The sequence below is a fragment of the Piliocolobus tephrosceles genome, chromosome 4 (assembly GCF_002776525.5).
Source record: "Piliocolobus tephrosceles isolate RC106 chromosome 4, ASM277652v3, whole genome shotgun sequence".
In the NCBI taxonomy this organism is placed as follows: Eukaryota; Metazoa; Chordata; class Mammalia; order Primates; family Cercopithecidae; genus Piliocolobus; species Piliocolobus tephrosceles.
The window spans coordinates 1,220,146-1,237,589 of NC_045437.1; the positions used below are offsets into that span (position 1 = coordinate 1,220,146).

Here is a 17,444-nt window from a genome sequence, read left to right on the forward strand (position 1 = left end):
GATTCTCTAGGTACTTCTCAGTGTTTTCACGACTGATATTGTGACTAATAAAGGCGAGACGACAACTGCTTCAGACACACTGAAATGAAAATTTGAGTCCTCTCACTGGGTAAAGACCCCTGACCATCCCAAGTACTGCTTAAGGGTCAAGAAAACATGGAATGGACAGTGGAAGAAGGAAGGTGTAGCTGCTTTTCACAGCCTCACAGTTAGCCACAGCATGAGGACAGTAGCGGGCATGCAGGCTGTCCTCTTTGCTTGGTGTGCATGCATGTGTGAGCACGTGTGGAAGCATGTGTGTGTGCATTAATGTGAGCATGTGCATGCATGTGAATGTGCCTATGAACGTGTGCATGTGAATGTGTTCATGAGTATGCATGTACATGTGTGAGCATCAGCATGAGTGCATGTGAGCATGTATGACTGCGTGAGCATGTGTGGATGTGAACATGTGTTGTGCACGTGAGCCTGGGGACACGCATGCCATTTGTTAATTGATTACTCCTTTTTCCACTTCTCAGTATCCCCACTATTTTACACAGGGAATATTAGTGGTGGCAGATGGTGAACTTTGAAACTTAGATTTTCATGTCAGAGAATATCCAGGCGGGTTTACAGCTGTACCAGAGAACCAGAGTCCCCCAGAGATGGCGAGGAAGACTCCTGGGTCTTTACTGTTTCTGGGGAAGGTAAAAGCACCTGTGTTGGGTGATGAGTACAGCACTGTCGGGACATGTCCGAGTGTATGGCTTACCTGTGGACACAGAACAGCTGTGTGTGGGGCAGTGCTGGTCCTTCACTACCCCATTTGCCCTCAGCCCCACTTCCCACATCGCAAGCTCTGCTTCATGGCCTAGGGGGCCTCCCCTCCCAGCCAGCTTCTGGTTAGGATCAGCACACGGTAGCAGCAGCGGCTGGCCAGGAAGACGAGCCCATCCTCTCTGCCCTGGTTCTGATGGAGTCTCTGGCACAGCAGGTGCAGCTGTGTCAACTCTTGCGTGAACACCGGGGTGGGTTCGCTTTTCCTGAGGGCCCCACCTTCATTTCTCCTGGCTCCAATGCTCGGTGGAGGAGAACTGAACACACAGAAGCAGAGCATGTCTGATGACAAACACATGTGCCCCAAACCACACGAGTTACCCTGCTGTGCACCTCCCTGTGTGCACACGCCAGGCACGGCCACCCTGCCCACAGCCTGTGCCTGGAACCAGACACTCCTCCTCCTCGGTCTCACGCCAGCTGCATCTTAGCAGCGGCTGCCCCGTCCAGCACTGAAGTGAGACGTGCAGATCTAGTCTTTGTTTTAACCCTTGCTTTACTTAAAAACTTGGACATATTTAATCAATTTCAAAGGAAGTATTCATTTATTAAAAATGGCAAATGCATACAAGCATGAAGTAGTAAAAATTGCTGTTGCTTGAAATAATGTCATTTTGGTGCATATTCCCTCACTGAGTGAGGTCAGACTGCACAGCTCACTGGTAGCCCACGTCTGAGACTTACCTTCCTGAACAACAGAACGATTCCTTTTTCACCCGCTCAGTATCCCCCATAATTGTACACAGGGAAATGAGTAGTGGTGGATGGTGAACTGTGAAACTTAGTTTTTCAAAGTATTAAAAAGGAGAAGGGCCTGCAGATTGGCCGTTTGCAGGCTTTGCTCCTTAAGTTTTCTTCCATACTTGATGCTGGTGGAGACACAATCTTGATTCTTCACATGCAGTTTTGGGGAGTGTAATAGGTGAACTCCGTCTTTTACCTCTAGTTCCAAACCTTTTACTGATTCAGTGGGACTAAATGCCAGATTCATTTTCCTCTTTGCTTGACAAAACATGCTTAAGGTGCATGTGCTTACAACTGAGAAATTACGTAAGTCAACCCACCAGGCAGGCAGACAGCCATCCACGTTTCAACTCTAAAATGTCTGCTACCGTCCACAAAATACCAAAACACTCCAGAGCATCCCTTTGCCACCAAGACAGCTTTTTCTATAGAATTTCAATTCTTGTGTTTTCCAAACATGCTAGAACCACATTAAGAAAGTCTCATCTGGATTAGCTCTCCTCTCACAAAGCCTGTTGTTGTCTTTCTAATAAAAAACCACACAAAACAACATCACTCCCAAGTATAGAAGACTTTATGTTTTATTTATTCCATTGAAAATCCCAAGTTCCTTCGTGGCGACCCTCCCTCTGCCCTCACGCCTCAGCAGGTCCCTGCAGGCCAGGGCCCATGCCCCGCCTGCCCGTAGGTCTGGCTCCCAGGCCACCAGGGGGCCCACTGCGTCCCGTCTCACGCACGAGGGATTTAACTCAATGCTATGTACATTCACAGTTCTGAACACCCGCCAACTCTAAGTCACCGCAAAGAGAAGAAAGAATCAGGAGGAACAAACATCCATTCAAAGTCTGTTTATCAGAGATTTTTTTCTGAAAATGCACAGTGGCATTTCATTCAAAAAAACCCTTCATCTGCAGACGTGCAGAAGGGAGACGGCCTGGGTCCCTCCCTCGGAATATCTTAGTTTATTTACCTCCTTCATTGGCCATTTGCAGGCTCTTCTCCTTGAAAAATGAATCTTTACGCATTCTCCAATTATAAAATCAATGACTGTTAGCTACCAAAGGCTGCATTAGAATTTCTTCTGTGTCCAACACACCGAGAGCCCTGAAATTGACTTCGGTTTACTCCGTCCCTGTCTGTCCTGCTGGCAGTGTCCATGCTAGAAACAAGTCGAGGTGATTGATTGAAACGGAGCTGAAGGTTGTTTGTTTTTAAACGTCTGTCAGCGGAGAAACGCGTATCACGAATCTCTGAGGAAGTTAGTAAACATTTTTCCTGTACTTACTGGCCTTGGTGGTCACTTTCTATAGAGATGCCCCAAATATAAAAATCAATTCATTTCAGAAATCAAAAAAAATTTTCAAATAAACCCGGAGCCTTTGCTTTAGGAAGCCAACTAAAGTCTGTGATGATTATTGTGCTTGAAGGATGGGTTTCTAATTATGTCATTAAAAATTATGAAACAAGGTGACATCATGGGGACTTCAGGTGACACAAAAATACCCCCTTCCCAGGGCCTGGAAGTCCCTCTGCCTTTGACTCTAAGATGGGGCAGGACCCCTGCTCTCAGTGGGATATGCCTGCGACCCTTGTGCCGGGAGGCAGTGCTGCAAAGAGGAGTGGTGTCCGCACAGCTGTCACCAGACATCCTCGTCACCCTCCGCACCGCATGGCCCAGCGTCTCCTTCCACAAGCAAAAGACTGCGGCTCCCCTCTCTGCAGGAAGGTCAGCCACACTCAGGAGGCTGTGTCATGCCAGTCACCATGGAAACCAGGGCTGAGAGGAAGATGCAGCCGCTTCCAGCACCACACGGCCTGAGAGCAAGGGAGGAACGGCACGGTGGTGGCTGCCTTGAGCTTCCAGCTTGGGCCCTGCTCATTTGAACAATATTCAACTTCGGATTGGAGTTTAGGCTACAGTGAAGTGGATTACGTTATGCCGAAACAAAAACACCAAACTGCCAACGTTTATAAAAAAGAGAGGACTGGAAAAGGATTAAGAAAAGCAGAAAAAGTGTTTAGGGGCCAGGTCCTCAAGTTCACACCTCCCCAGGGGACCCAGCAGAAGGAGCGGGATGACCTGCTGGAGAGAGGCCTGATGGAAATTTAAGTCAAAGCCCAAACAGCCTCAGATTCTATATTAAAAAAAAAAAAAAAAAAGGCCTATAAATAAATATCCTTTGACCCCAAAAGGAAAAATGAAGTAGAAAAACAATGTTCATTTTTAAAAAAATGCTGCATGTTTCCTGAAGTACCTAAATGGAGTTTATAAAATACTCATGAGCTCCAGCACACAGGCAGAAACACTGAAAACTCAGGCGACGGCTCTGCCAGGCTGTGGAACCACAGAGGCAGGCAGAGGTTTCGTGCCAGAGCGACACGCAGGCGCACGCTCCGTGTGGTAGGCGTGCGCTGAGTGTGCACGGAGGCCCGCCCGGTGCACGCTGCCGCTGGAAGAGGCAGTGACAGAGACTCGAAGTCAGGACCCCGTGGGAGAACACGGGGCGGCACCGGTGCCCCCCGCCCAGCAGGGAACCTGACCCCACGGGGTCCAAGCCAGGCGAGGGATCCGCGTGCGCGCCCTCCGATTGTCGCACAGTACGCGCCGGTTCTGCAACAGAGACTCTTCACAAAGGAACAAGATACAAACAGCCCCCGAAGCCCTTGGAACTCGGGCTGAAGACAGTGCCTGGACAGCAGGAGTGAGGAGCGGAGCCCAGAGGTCACTCGCAAAGAGGCTCATGGCGGTGATGGCCAGGCGGGAGGGGCCGCGTCTCTCCGCAACCCTCGGTCCTAATCCAGCTTCTTGCGAACGGGCTTCCGCCCAGCGTCCGAGTTTTCCGGGCTGAAATCGGCACAGAAGCCGTTTGGGATCAGCGCAGGCGGGGTCTCTGCACAGCTTTCGAAATGTGTCTGATCCGGGTACAGGTATTCCTCTGCGAAGTCAGGGTACATTTCTGCAAACCTGTGGAAGTCAGCTGGAAAGACAAAGGCACCTGTGCTTATGGACTGGGGAGCAGCAAATGTCTAGGATTTGGTGGCTCTTTTCCCAGGGCCCTGGTGGGTGTCCGCCTCACGCCCTTCGGGGAGGGTTAGAATCGTCTGTGAAATGGATGCTTGCAGGGTGGAGACAGGAACTTGAGCTTACTTTCTTTGCAGTGCACGAAGTCACCCTGACAACGAGGGCAGGCTGAGTGTCCTCCTAGCTACTCCTGCTTTTGGGAAAACCTACAGAAAGCTTCTGGTTTTGAATTCGACAGATACATCCTGGCGACTTAGCACTTTGGAGGCACTGTAACCAAGAGGAGCTGGCTCAGGGACATGACCAAGTGTCTGGGTAGTGATCTGACACTCTGACGGGGTGCCCTCGCCCACACCAGAGGAACCGGCAGGCAGGGGGCCGTCCTCACAGAGCCTCGGACTGCACTTCCTGGCCACTCTGTGCCTGGCTCTCGGGTGAGCGCCCTCGGCTCCTACCGATGGCCCCATGGGGGCTTCTGGCGGGGCTGGAAAGATGGTGCAGCAGGCTAGTCATGCTAGACAGCTCCAGAAACACTAAGAACCCTGGCCACCCGGCGAGGAATCCAGGGATGGCTGTTACTGGAAATTGTCTGCAGCTGGTCGGTGCCCGCTACAAACATCAAAGAGCCCAAACACACAAAGGGGCGTTGTGTGCTTTCAAAACTGAAACAAGTGCGCGCATGTGCACATGCAAACACACGGTAATTAAACACACATGCGTGCACACACACAAAACAAGCGCACGCACACACACACATTAAACACACGTGCGCTTTCAAAATTGAAACAAACGCACACATGAGCACACACAGAAAAGCATGCACATGTGCGTGCACACACACAGTAACTAAACACACGTGTGCTTTCCATACTGAAACAAGCACGCGAGCACACACGGTAACTAAACACACATGCACCCCTACACACACAAAACAAGTGCACATACAGTAACTAAACACACATGTGTGCACGCACACACAAAACAAGTACAGGTACCCACAGGATAACTAAACACACATGCACACACACAAAACAAGCAATGCACACACACAGTAACTAAACACATGTGTGCACACACAGACACAAAAGTGCACACACACACACAGTAACTAAACAGGTACACACACACAAGCACACGCACACACGGTAACTAAACACACATGCACGCACACACACAAAAAACAAGCGCATGCACACACACAGTAACTAAACACACATGCGCACACACAAGCACACACAGACATGGTAACTAAACACACATGCACGCACACACACAAGCACACACACGGTAACTAAATGCGCACACACACAAAACAAGCGCACATACACACACGGTAACCAAATACACATGCACGCACACACACAAAACAAGCACATGCACACACATGGTAACTAAACATACATGCATGCACACATACACAAAAGTGCACACACGGTAACTAAACACACATGCACGTGCACATACAGAAAACAAGCGCACGCACACACGCGCACAGTAACTAAACACATATGCATGCACACACAAAACAAGCACGAGCACACAGACACGGTAACTAAACACACATGCACGCTTTCAAAATGGAAACATGCACACACATGCGCGCACACACAATAACTAAACATGCACACTTTCAATACTGAAACAAGCACGCACATGCGCATACACACACGTGTGCACACATGGTAACTAAACACACAGACACACTTTCAATACTAAAAGAAGCACGCACATGTGTGCGCACACACACGGTAACTAAACGCACATAACGCGCTTTCAATACTGAAACAAGAGCGCACATCTGCATTTCCGCCTCCGGACCCCACGCAGACGCTGTGCACGCAGCGCTCTCACGTGTCTTCTCATTTGCTCTGAGGCCACACTTCAAGGTGGGGATTGCGGCATCCACCCTGAGGAGCGAGGCCAGAGCCTGCAGCCCTCGGAGCCCCGGGTGGATGCAGCGTGGCTCATTCACACTGCAGGAGAGGGAGGCGCCCCGGGCTCAGGTTTGCAGATTTTGCACAGCAATTTAAAAATATCAACCGCCATTTCCCAGACAGCGACAGCTCGTGCTCTGGAAACCGCCGTGTTACCAGCCACTTCATCAGACGTCCGGACAGGTGACTTTTCTCGGGAGGAAGTCGCCCTGGGCAACGCGGTGGTCTGCGGTGCCCCTCCTCATCTCTCCTGACAGACCCCTCCCCGGCAGTGACAAAGGCCACACCCAGTGGCCTCGAGGGCTGGGTGCGGGTATCCCCCACCTCCAGGCACCTGGATCCCAGCCTGAGGCCACGGAACGCTCAGAGCGTCGGAACTGGGCTTGGAGTTTGGTTGTATAAATCCCCAAAACAAATCAGATTGGAAAGCTCCCTACGAACCTTGCCGGGTCTCCAGAACCTTCCTTCTCAGGGGTTTCTGTGATACACAGGGCAGCCTGCTGAATGGAGGCATGGCGAGGACTCCACTCCCGTCCTGGGCTCCCACGGAGACTCGCCCCACCCACACTGCCCGGCCCCTGCTCAAGGGCCATAAGCACGACCCCACTCCTGCCGGCTCACCGAATGTGATCTTCCCCTTCTCCTCTTGGTCAATGGCTCGGAACAGGTCGGTCACGGTGAGCTCCGCCACCCCCAGGGCGGTCTTGAGGATGCAGGACAGGTCACCTTCGCCGACGCTGCCATCCTCCTGCGCTCCATACATCTGCAAGGAAAGCTGGGTGTCACTTTGTGGCCTCCTCCCCTGCCCACCGGGCCCCGCTGTCCAGGGACACCCCAGAGGCCCTGCCCCGCTTTCTCAGAACTGCTGGGCACCTGCAGGGTTGGCGGCTGGACACGGGGGACTTGAGCTTCCGTGTGGAGCTGCGCGGCAGGGCCCTGTGCCTTGGATCTGGCCCCTCCAGGTGCCTTGTGGACACACAGCAGATGCTTCTCGGGCAAGGACTCAGACGCTGCCCACCCCACCCGTGATAGCTCAGCAAAGCAACCCGCACCTGTGGCTGCCATTGGGAGGCCGCAGAAGGGGCCTGCCTGGGTCATGGGCGAGCGCGGCGCAAGCCTGGGCTGCAGAGTCTCCCCACGGCCCTCTGCCTGTGTTTAAGTGCAGGCTACAGCGGACGTGTTCACAAGCATCAGTAATAACATTTAAAAAGCCCCGGTGGTTAGAAATCGACAGGGCGGATGAGGAGCAGAAACGAGAAGGACCTGGGAGGGCCCCAGGGGGGAGCCGAAACCAGGACTCAGGCTCTGTCCTGAGCCTCACACGTGACGCCTCCTCTCTTCCTCCTGCTCCAGCTGTGGAGGCGGGGGCTCCGGCCCTCTCTGTGCAGGGACCAGGGCCGAGGCACCTGCCGCCCGTGCCCCACAGCTCCACGGCGCTCCCTCCCCTCCTGGCTTCATACGGACCCTGTGACCTGGGGATCCCCCAGACCCCTTGTTCAGGGCCTGCCCGTCCCTCTGTCTCCTCGGAAACACTTCGGCTCCCTGTGGGGTGCAGGGTCCTGCCCCAGCCCTTGAGGCTCGAGCCTGACCCACGGGCTCTGTGGCAGCACCTTCGTCTCAGATCTTGACGCCGCCGTGTCCTTCCGCTCCAACCCCTGGACTCCCTCGGACCCCTCCCTGCCCCCTCAGATGGGCCAGCTCTTCTACCTGGTTCTTGCCCCGAGTCCTCTACCTGGGGATGCACCATCCCCCCCCAGCCGCCCTCTCTGCCTGGGGCCTGTGGTTCCCGGGACTCCCGACAGGGCCGTCGCCCTGACTCCGAGCCCCTCCTCCCCTTCTCCTGCTCCAGTGCGCTGCGATCTTGTGAGCGTTCGCTCCATGCTCCAAGAAGCGGGCTGCATGTGAGGGGCGTTGCCCTCTCTTCAAGGAGGGGCCGCGCGTTCACCTCAACCGGCTCCTCCTGGTAGTGCTCAGGGGAGAAACGCTGACGCCTCCAGCCTGCTGGCCTGGCAAGCTGTCCCAGGGATCACACCCTCTTCCCGAGGCTCTGCCTCTACCCCCGCAGCCTACTGCCGCAGGCTCTGGGGGGTCCCATCCTCACCCTCCACCCTCCCTCCCCTGGGCCTCATCCCACAGCTGGTGCACGCGGCCACCCTGTCTTCTGTGGTCTACGTTTCTCTCCTGCTTTTAGATTTCCTGAATCAAACATCTGCAGACAAAATCCACACTGGTGCTGCTGGAGCCTCAGCACAGGCCGGGTCAAACCCCCAGGGCCATGGCCTCCAGCTCCTCCACCAACCCGGATCCCACTCAGCCCCCAGGGAGCAGTGCCTCCTGCCCCCCAGTGGTTGCAAGGCTGCTTCAGAGGGGACGACCTGACATCTGTGTCCGTTTGGACACGAGAACTGCAGATGCGGACTTTCATCCTTCAGCCTGGTGTAGATGCTGCACGGGAAATGCAGAGGTAGGACGGAGGCTACTACAGGCAACAGACTTCAGGTTCTCACTGTCCATTCTCTGAGCCGCTGGAATTTTTACCAGGCCATCTTAAGGTTTTACACAGTAATAACAGTGAAAAAGAACAAAAACAAGGGGCCCCAAGGCGTATGAAGCACGTCCGTGTGTTGCACATCTGGAAAGTCGAGCACTGGCGTGTGCCTCTGGGGTCCTAGGTGCTAGGAGTTCTGTGGCCACAGTCAGCCTGGGAGGCAGCGTCCTGCATCTGTATGTCCCAAGGGCAGCACGCTGCTGCAGTTGCCATGCTCTCTCCCACGAGACTGCTCCGTGGAAGCCCTTCCTGCTACACGCAGCTCCCCTAGAACGTGCCAGGCTTCCAGGGCAGCAGAAAAGCACAGTGGCCATGACATCAGGAAATGACGCCATGGAAGGTGTAGGCTGCAGAAAGGGACACGGGGAGGCAGCCCGCAAGAAGGTGGGAGGAAGGCAGGTAAGCTGAAGAGCGCCAGGGCATCTCCTGTCAGGGCAGAGCTGCTGAGGGTGGAGGTGAGGCGGGACCCAGGCGTCGTCGCGGGGGCGCAGACGCAGCCACATCAGCCGGCCTGGAAGCCTGTGAGACGTGATCACCCACCCTGCCCCTAGGGGTCACTGTAGGGCAGCCTGGGCCTCACCCATCACCTGGTTCACCTGACAGAGACCTCGCGGCCCACCCCAAGCAGGGACCCTGTGCACACTGTCCTCCCCCGCAGACGTCCTCGACCCTACCACAGCCAGTTACCCTGCCCACCTGCAGGCGGGGCCTCTGCGGGGGGACAGTCGGGCTCCACAGCCCATTGTTTATGTTGAGAAACAAGGCAATGCCACCCCCACCGCTGCTGTCATTCGGTTCCAGATTATACTTGGTAGCTTTAGAGCAGGGGCTGGTGGGGCCAGCGGAACAGGGGGCACTGGCTCATGCCTGTAATCCCAGCACTTTGGGAGGCCAAGGTGGGCGGATCACTTGAGGCCAGGAGTTTGAGACCAGCCTGGCCAACATGGTGAAACCCTGTCTCTTCTAAAATTGCAAAAATTAGCCGGGTGCCGTGGCATGAGCCTGTAATCCCAGCTTCTTGGGAGGCTGAGGCACGAGGATCACTTGAACCTAGGAGGCAGAGGTTGGTTGCAGTGAGCCAAGACTGTACCACTGCACTCCAGCCTGGACAACAGAGTGAGACTCCGTCTCAAAAACATTAAAAAAAACAAAAAACCAGGGCATGGTGAAAGCAGGGCCAGCAGGGGCCGTGAGGCCACAGGGCCTGCCTGAGACCACGGGCTCTAGGAGGCAGGCTGCCTAGGCCTGGAGGAGGCGGGGAGGTCAGGCTTTCTTACACAGGGCCGCCAAATGTTGAGGTCATCCAGTTCATCCTGCCTGGGGTGACCCCCACAAGCCACCTTTGCATGTGGGGACATTCCCCAGTGTTGCTATGGAGAGGGTGTGCTGGCGTCAGAAGAGAGAGAAGGGAGTTCTTGGAGCAGTGAGAGACAAGCAGCTTTCTGACTCACACATCAGGCCCTCAAGAGTCTGGCTGATGTGAGTCACACCCTGTGAGAAGCCTTGGTAAAACTGTGCCTCTGTACAGGAAAAGCCGGCCCAGCTCTATCCCAGATGAAATCCGCATTGGTGCTGCTGGAGCCTCAGCATAGGCCAGGCCACACCCTCAGGGTTACTTAGCCTCCCGCCCTCCAGGCCTGACCCAGACCCCACTCAGCCCCCAGGGAGCAGCGACTGCCTTCCTCCACCCCCTGCGGTGAGGCAAGTCCTAAGGGCTTCCCAGGAGTCTGCAGCTGGGCTGGGACCCCAGACTCCGCCAGTGGTGAATGACTGGGCTCTGACATGTAGCCCCTGGGGTTAGCCAAGGCGGGCAGCTCCTCAGCCATGCTTTCTTCACCAGTCCACAGTCCGAGGGGAGAGAGGGCGAGGCGTGTGGCCCGTGTTAGATGCCCTGTAGTGTGTGATGCGGTGTGACACCACCAGCCCCACCCAGGTGCCCCAGGACCCAGGAAGAACCTCACCCATGCCTTTCTGATGAATGTGGATTGCTAATTCCAGCAAGAAATAAATCTGGGAGTTTTTTTGGGCATTTTACAAACAACAACTAGCATAAAAAACTTATGTAAAAATAGCAGTTGGGCAAATGATCAATTAACTGATATTATAAGGAACTAGAGAAATGAACAGTGGTGCTGACATGACTGCACTGTCCTATCCCCAGTCAAATCCATGTGAACTCTGTACTCACCTTGAAAGCCAGCTGGATGGTGTCCAGGGTCCGGGCCGGCCGGCAGACGACAGACAGGGCAACCACGCACTCTCGCAGGTCCACCTGGCCGCTGCCACTCTATGGGGAGAGATGCTCTCAGCCACAGCTCGGCCGCCACCTTTGGCACTGGAGAAATGTCAGGGCTTCCCACGGCTCCTCGTGTTAATTAAGGGCCAGTCCCGCTCTCACTCGAGAACGTCTGCCCACGTGAAAAGGGAATCTTGGAAGGACATTCCACCAAGTGGGTTCTCCAAGGTCACTGTGCTGAGTACACTTTTTGGGGCCATTACAATGAATTCCCAGAGTTCACAAGGCTGCCACAGGACGCACCTCAGCAAAGCACACGCAATGCAGTGCCTGCCACCTGCCGAGACTTGAATTTGAGAAAACCCCGCAAGCACCAAGGCTGCTTCTGGGCTCTAGGAATTTAGTCTGTTTATGGCAACCCATCCATCCTGCAGAAAGAAGGTGAACCCGCAGCTGTGAGGTGAAGCTAAACACGCAGCCCGGGCCAGCTGTGGAAGCCAGTCGGCCCCGCGCTGACCATTCTCAGTAACTCCTCACACCCAGTGTCTCCAGGGACATACTGATGTGAGTGAGCAGGGTGGTAAGAGGCACAGGTCAGGGCTGACAGGGTCTGCACTTCTGATGATGATGGGGACGGTCTGCACGTGGCTGCAGGGTGTGCCCAGGCCACAGGAAAGAACCTCCCAGGTCAGGGCTGGAGGAGGTGAGGAGCACCCTGGACAGGGGGAGGACTCTGTTCAGAGAGCAGGAGATGAAGGACAACCAGGAGTGGAGGGAGGACTCCCTGGTCAGAGAGCAGGAGGAAGTTCCAGGAGGACAGCAGGAGGAGAATCCAGGGGTAGAGGGAGGACTCCCAGGTTGGAGAAAACAAGAGAAGGTGGGGAGCACCCAGGATAGGGGGAGGACTCTGGCCAAGAGCAGGTGAGGAGCACTCAGGACAGGGAGAGGACTCTGGCCAGAAAGCAGGAGGTGAGGAGCACCCAGAGGCAAAGGAAGGACTCCCTTGTTGGAGAGAGCAAGAGAAGATAAGGAACACCAGGACAGGCAAAGGATTTTGGCCAGAGAGCAGGAGGTGAGGAGTACCCAGGACAGGGGGAGGACTCTGGCCAGGGAGCAGGAGGTGAGGAGCACTCAGGAGCAGAGAGAGGACTCTAGTCAGAGAGCAGGACATGAGGAGAACCTGGGGCAGAGGGAGGACACTCTGGTCAGAGAGGAGGAGGTGAGGTGAGGCGCATGTGGGGCAGGAGGACTCCCTGATCAGAGAGCAGGAGGTGATGAGCACCCAGGATGGGGGGGACTCTCTGGCCAGACAGCAGATGAGGAGCACCCAAGAGCAGAGGGAGGACTCTGGTCAGAGCAGAAAGAGGTGAGGTGAGGAGCACCCAGGGAGAGAGGGAGGACTCCCTGGTCAGAGAGCCGGGGTGAGGAGCATCCAGGAGCAGAGGGAGGACTTTGACCAGCAGTTGTCCCTCTACGCTTGTGTCAAACACAGGTCGTAGGTGCTAGGGGTGAGGCGCACACAGGTCCCTGAGGGTCTTCTGAGGGAACTGACAGCTTTCTTTGTGCTATGCCACACCCCTTGCAAGGCATGGGGTACCGGGACTGGGGCTTGGGTATCTGGCAGGTGGAAATGACTACGAGTCCCTGGCTCTGGGAAGGTCTCGGGCTGGGGGTCTGAGGTCCTGGGTATAAACAGAGAATATTCCTACCTCATAAGATCATGCGCATTTGAAATTGCAGAAAATAAAAAATTAACCACACAGTGTCATAAGTTACCTCGGAATGCTGCCTGTGAAACCAGCATTCACTGGTTCACATTTCAATTCCAACACGGTGGTAAAGCCCTGGGTGCAAACGCAGCTGCAGCTGTGGCACGGACACCAGGCAGGCCTCGCATCCGAGACGCCGTTTCCAGCTGCCCCGTAGCAGAGGGCCCGTGGCTGGGGGCCCCTTTGGTGCGTGTGGGAGAATGCCCTGAGCCACGCACTGTGATCCTTGGTTCACGCTCTGCACACTCGCGGGGCGGCCTCCTTCCTGTCCTGGGTGCTCCTCATCTTCTCTTGCTCTCTCCAACCAGGGAGTCCTTTCCTTTGCCTCTGGGTGCTCCTCACCTCCTGCTCTCTGGCCAGAGTCTCCCTGCCCTGAGTGCTCCTCACCTGTTCTCTGGCCAGAGAGGCCTCCTGCTTGCCCGGGCTCCACCCAGGGCGGCACTACAGCTGCTCCGTGTTGGTGCAAAGCACATATCGCACTGTCACACGGGGCATCAAGGCTGAAGGAGCCCTCTACACATACCTGGCGTGTCACCGGCTCCTCTAGGACCACAGCGTTAAGTGTCCATGCTGTGACACTGACACCCAGAAAAGACCAGGATTGGCCGACCTGTGGCTCGCCGTGGCAGCCTGTCCCGCCCCTGCATACCGCCTCGCACCTTCCGAAAACCCCAAGGCTGCCCACATGTTCAGGCCCACCTGGCATGACCATGGATGCCTCATCAATTACGACGAGGACCTGGGGATGACGTGTGGAGGGCGGAGGGGAGTGGGCGGCTGTGCCAGGAGGAAGCCCTCCCACACCCACGGGCTGGTGGGGGGCCTCTAAGCCCATCATAGAGGACGGGCACATTATTAGAAATTCTGACACTGCAAAGAGCAGCTCTGGTGAGCACAAGCCCTGCAGGGGGTCCCTTTGGAGACCCCAGGCTGGGTGTCACCGTTTAATATTGTTGGGACTCCGTAATCAGACTAAAAAAACACCCCAAACCGGCCGGGCGCGGTGGCTCAAGCCTGTAATCCCAGCACTTTGGGAGGTCAAGACGGGCGGATCACGAGGTCAGGAGATCGAGACCATCCTGGCTAACACGGTAAAACCCCGTCTCTACTAAAAATACAAAAAACGAGCCAGGCGAGGTGGCGGCGCCTGTGGTCCCAGCTACTCAGGAGGCTGAGGCAGGAGAATGGCGTAAACCCGGGAGGTGGAGCTTGCAGTGAGCTGAGATCCCGCTACTGCACTCCAGCCTGGGCGACGGAGCCAGACTCCGTCTCAAAAAAAAAAAAAAAAAAACCCCAAACCACAGGCACATTCATCAGTAAAGGGTAATTTAAACGTCTAATGTGTACATGTATTTAAAAGCACGGGAGGAAAATACCCTCAAAATGACGGGGTGGGTAGTGAGGGGTGGTTTCCCTTCTCTGCTTTCAAATTAATGTGAAAATATATTTATATTAGAATGAGAATAATTTATACTTCAAAAAGCAGGAGGTTTTGCGGAGACCCCGCTCCTCAGGCGACAGCTCCTACCTCGTCGAACAGTGAAAACATGTCTTCCAGCAAGTCAGAAACAGGGACTTCCAGGGAGGCCGCAAACTCCGCAATACCCATCTTCTCTCCTCCCTTCATCCTGGCACTTTCTGAGTATTTGTCCAGATCTTTTTCAAGTTTTTCTGGTTTTAGCCTAGACAAAAAGAGAGGGAAAAAGCTTTCTTTTTCAATAAAATTGCGCATGCTAACACTAGATTTAGTTGTAAGACGCATCAAAATATTAGAATTATTTACAGAAGTAGCAGCAAGTTAGATTTCAAGAAAAGGCATTCTCCTAATTGGAAGGTGTGAGATGTGTTCTGTCCAAGTGTCATGCCAGGTGCCTGTGCCCCTGAGACCCGTTCCCTTCCCAGGGCAGGTCTCGCAGGACACAGGGTGGCCCTCCTGAGGCGCCATCCACACAGACAGCTGGTGCCAGGCACTAAGGGATTTAAAGACACTATGTAGGCTGAAGTTGATGTTTGAAAAAAGCCAAGCAAAAGCCAGAATAAACATCATTAATAATTACTCCTTTAGTTCCCCGCCCTGCAACCCCAGGGAGCCCCCGCCGGGCCTTGGCAGCACGGGTTCTAGCTAACGCTCAAGTAAGAAGAACCAGGTACTCACCCGAGGCCCCGCACGAGCCTGGCAAATTCTAAAAGGCAAGTGTCAGCGGGGAGACGGAGCTGTCCTTCCGCCAGGGCCAGCTGGCAGTCCTCGAACGTGTAGTCAGTTACGGAGACGCCCAAGGCCCTGCAAGGAGGGCAGCACCCCCGTCAGCCCAGCCCCATGGCAGCCAGTTCCCACCGCCCCACCGGAGTAGCCGCTGATGGCTCAGGGGAGAGGAGGGCTGAGGAGAGGCAGTGAGACAGGGGAACGGCCTGTTGCTGGGACAGCCACACATGTATCGATGAGCTTCACTCTCATATGGGTGCTCTGAAACAACGACAACAGTCACACGAAAGGTCACTGATCACAGACTGCCATCACACGAGAACCGTGAAAAAGTATGAAACATTTTGAGAATTACCAACATGTGATATGGAGACACAATGTGAGCTCATGGTATGAGAATTACTGAAATGTGACCCAGAGGCACCAAAGTGAGCTCATGGTGCTGGAAAATGGTGCTGATAAGCTTGCTCAACACAGGGTTGCCACAAACGTGAAGCAACTGTCTGTGAAGCACAGTAACATGAAGCAGAGTGAAGCGGGGGGCGCCCTCACTCCCAGAGCTGCCCTGACCGTGCTGTGTGTGCTCAGGTGATGAGAAATCGGTACCTCTCCAGTCCTACTTGAGAGCCGCTCAAGTTCCCCTTGGCAAACGTAGGCATCACCATTTGGGAACAGGAGAGTCTCAGGCTATCCACAGGAAAGAAGGACAAGCCTAACTGAGGGGCTGGCCATGAAGCTCACAGGAGCCCTGGCTGGGAGAACAACCTACCTCCGCCAGGTGACTCCAGGTGGGCCAGGGACCAGGAGCCCTGGCTGGGAGAACCACCCACCTCTGCCAGCCACACCTGGGGCCATCCCTGACCTCTCCTGATGGCCCGTCCTGGGTGGCACCTCTCTCCAGTCCAGCAGTGCACGTGTCATTCATCTCAGAACCCTGAATGACACAGAGCTCAGCCCCATCCCAGAGGAAAAGCAAGGTCAGGGAAGGATGTGTGCGCTCTGCCACCCTGGGGTGCCATTGTCCTCTCAGCGGGCAGGGGAGGAGAACATGCTTCCAGCACCGCCTCCTAGGACCCGCTACAGGACTGGAAAACCAGCCAGGAGGAGGCACCGCCAGGGTCCCTCTGCTCGTGACCAACTCCACTCCCTGAGTGGTGCTGCACGGGGCACCCGCCCAGGCCCGGGAGTCCGAGGCTGCTTCTCCCTCCCATGTTCCTTGGTGGAGGTTTTGCTGATGGTGGTAGACCCCCAATGGCCCTGATGGGATGAACACAGCTCCTGGTAATTCAGAGTGGGGTTTTAAGAGAATTCTGAATTACTACAATGGAAATGGTGGCACTCTTGTTCCCTAAAAAAAGGTGCAGGTTCCTCGGAGTCCGTTTGAAATGGAGGGCTCCAAAATAATCAGTGAGGCCCACAGGCGATCTCTCCTTGAGTTCTGTAAAATGTGTTCTCTTCCTCCCAAGTCCCCAAAAGTAGCAGGTATTGGCAGCAGTCCGGGTCACAGGTGCTGGGCTTGGAGGTGGGAATGCATTCCCCTGGTCGGCACCTACTCAGCTTTTTGTATTGTTCAGAGCAGCCTGTGGTGGGGTTGTGTGGAGCTTTGGGGGACAGAGACTGCTGGACCCATTTTTACCCTTGGGTACACGCTCTGGGAGGGAGAGGACGGGAACGTGAGGGAAAGGGCCGCCCAGCGGAATCTGCAGGGTGTCAGCGGAGTGTGAACAAAGTGACGGGGAGGTCAGAGCCAGGCACGCTCTGCTGGCCCGGCCATGGCTGTGTTCCCCTCTGGGCTCTCTGGAGAGGCAAGTTCCCAGCCATGCCCCGATCTGCTGCAGCAGGAGCCTGGGGGTGGGGCCGGCGGACTCAGGTGGATGTGGCTCCCAGGTGGCTCCTGCGGCTCAGGTCTGGCAGCCGCCTGGTGGAGGGGAGGCTCCAGCTCCAGTGGACAGAGCTTTGCAGGAGGAAGCACTAGGGAGGCGTCCAGGTGGGGGTAAATCTAGGTGGGAGGACCTGGTTGCAAGGACAGGTTTTGGGGGAATGGGACCCTGAGGGATGGAAGGTGCTGAGGGAGGCAGAAGGGGAGGGCGTGTGGGAGAGGGAGGGGGGGGGCGGGGGGGGGGGGGGGGGGGGGGGGGGGGGGGGGGGGGGGGGGGGGGGGCGTGTGGG

The 17,444-nt window shown here is 55.3% G+C and overlaps 1 protein-coding gene across 2 annotated transcripts in view; it reads right to left on the reverse strand.

Annotated features, from left to right (window-relative positions):
- Positions 1-2,119: 2,119 nt before the first annotated feature.
- Positions 2,120-17,444, reverse strand: part of LPCAT1 (lysophosphatidylcholine acyltransferase 1) — a 73,876-nt gene continuing 58,551 nt past the window's right edge. For both annotated transcript variants that reach the window (XM_026448024.2, XM_026448025.2), the window contains exons 10-14: positions 15,228-15,353; positions 14,601-14,754; positions 11,256-11,354; positions 7,141-7,282; positions 2,120-4,541 (exon numbers count right to left, since the gene is read on the reverse strand). In XM_026448024.2, coding sequence (XP_026303809.1) covers positions 4,357-4,541; positions 7,141-7,282; positions 11,256-11,354; positions 14,601-14,754; positions 15,228-15,353 — 706 coding nt within the window. In that variant the 3' untranslated portion in view covers positions 2,120-4,356. The remainder of the gene's footprint in view (positions 4,542-7,140; positions 7,283-11,255; positions 11,355-14,600; positions 14,755-15,227; positions 15,354-17,444) is intronic.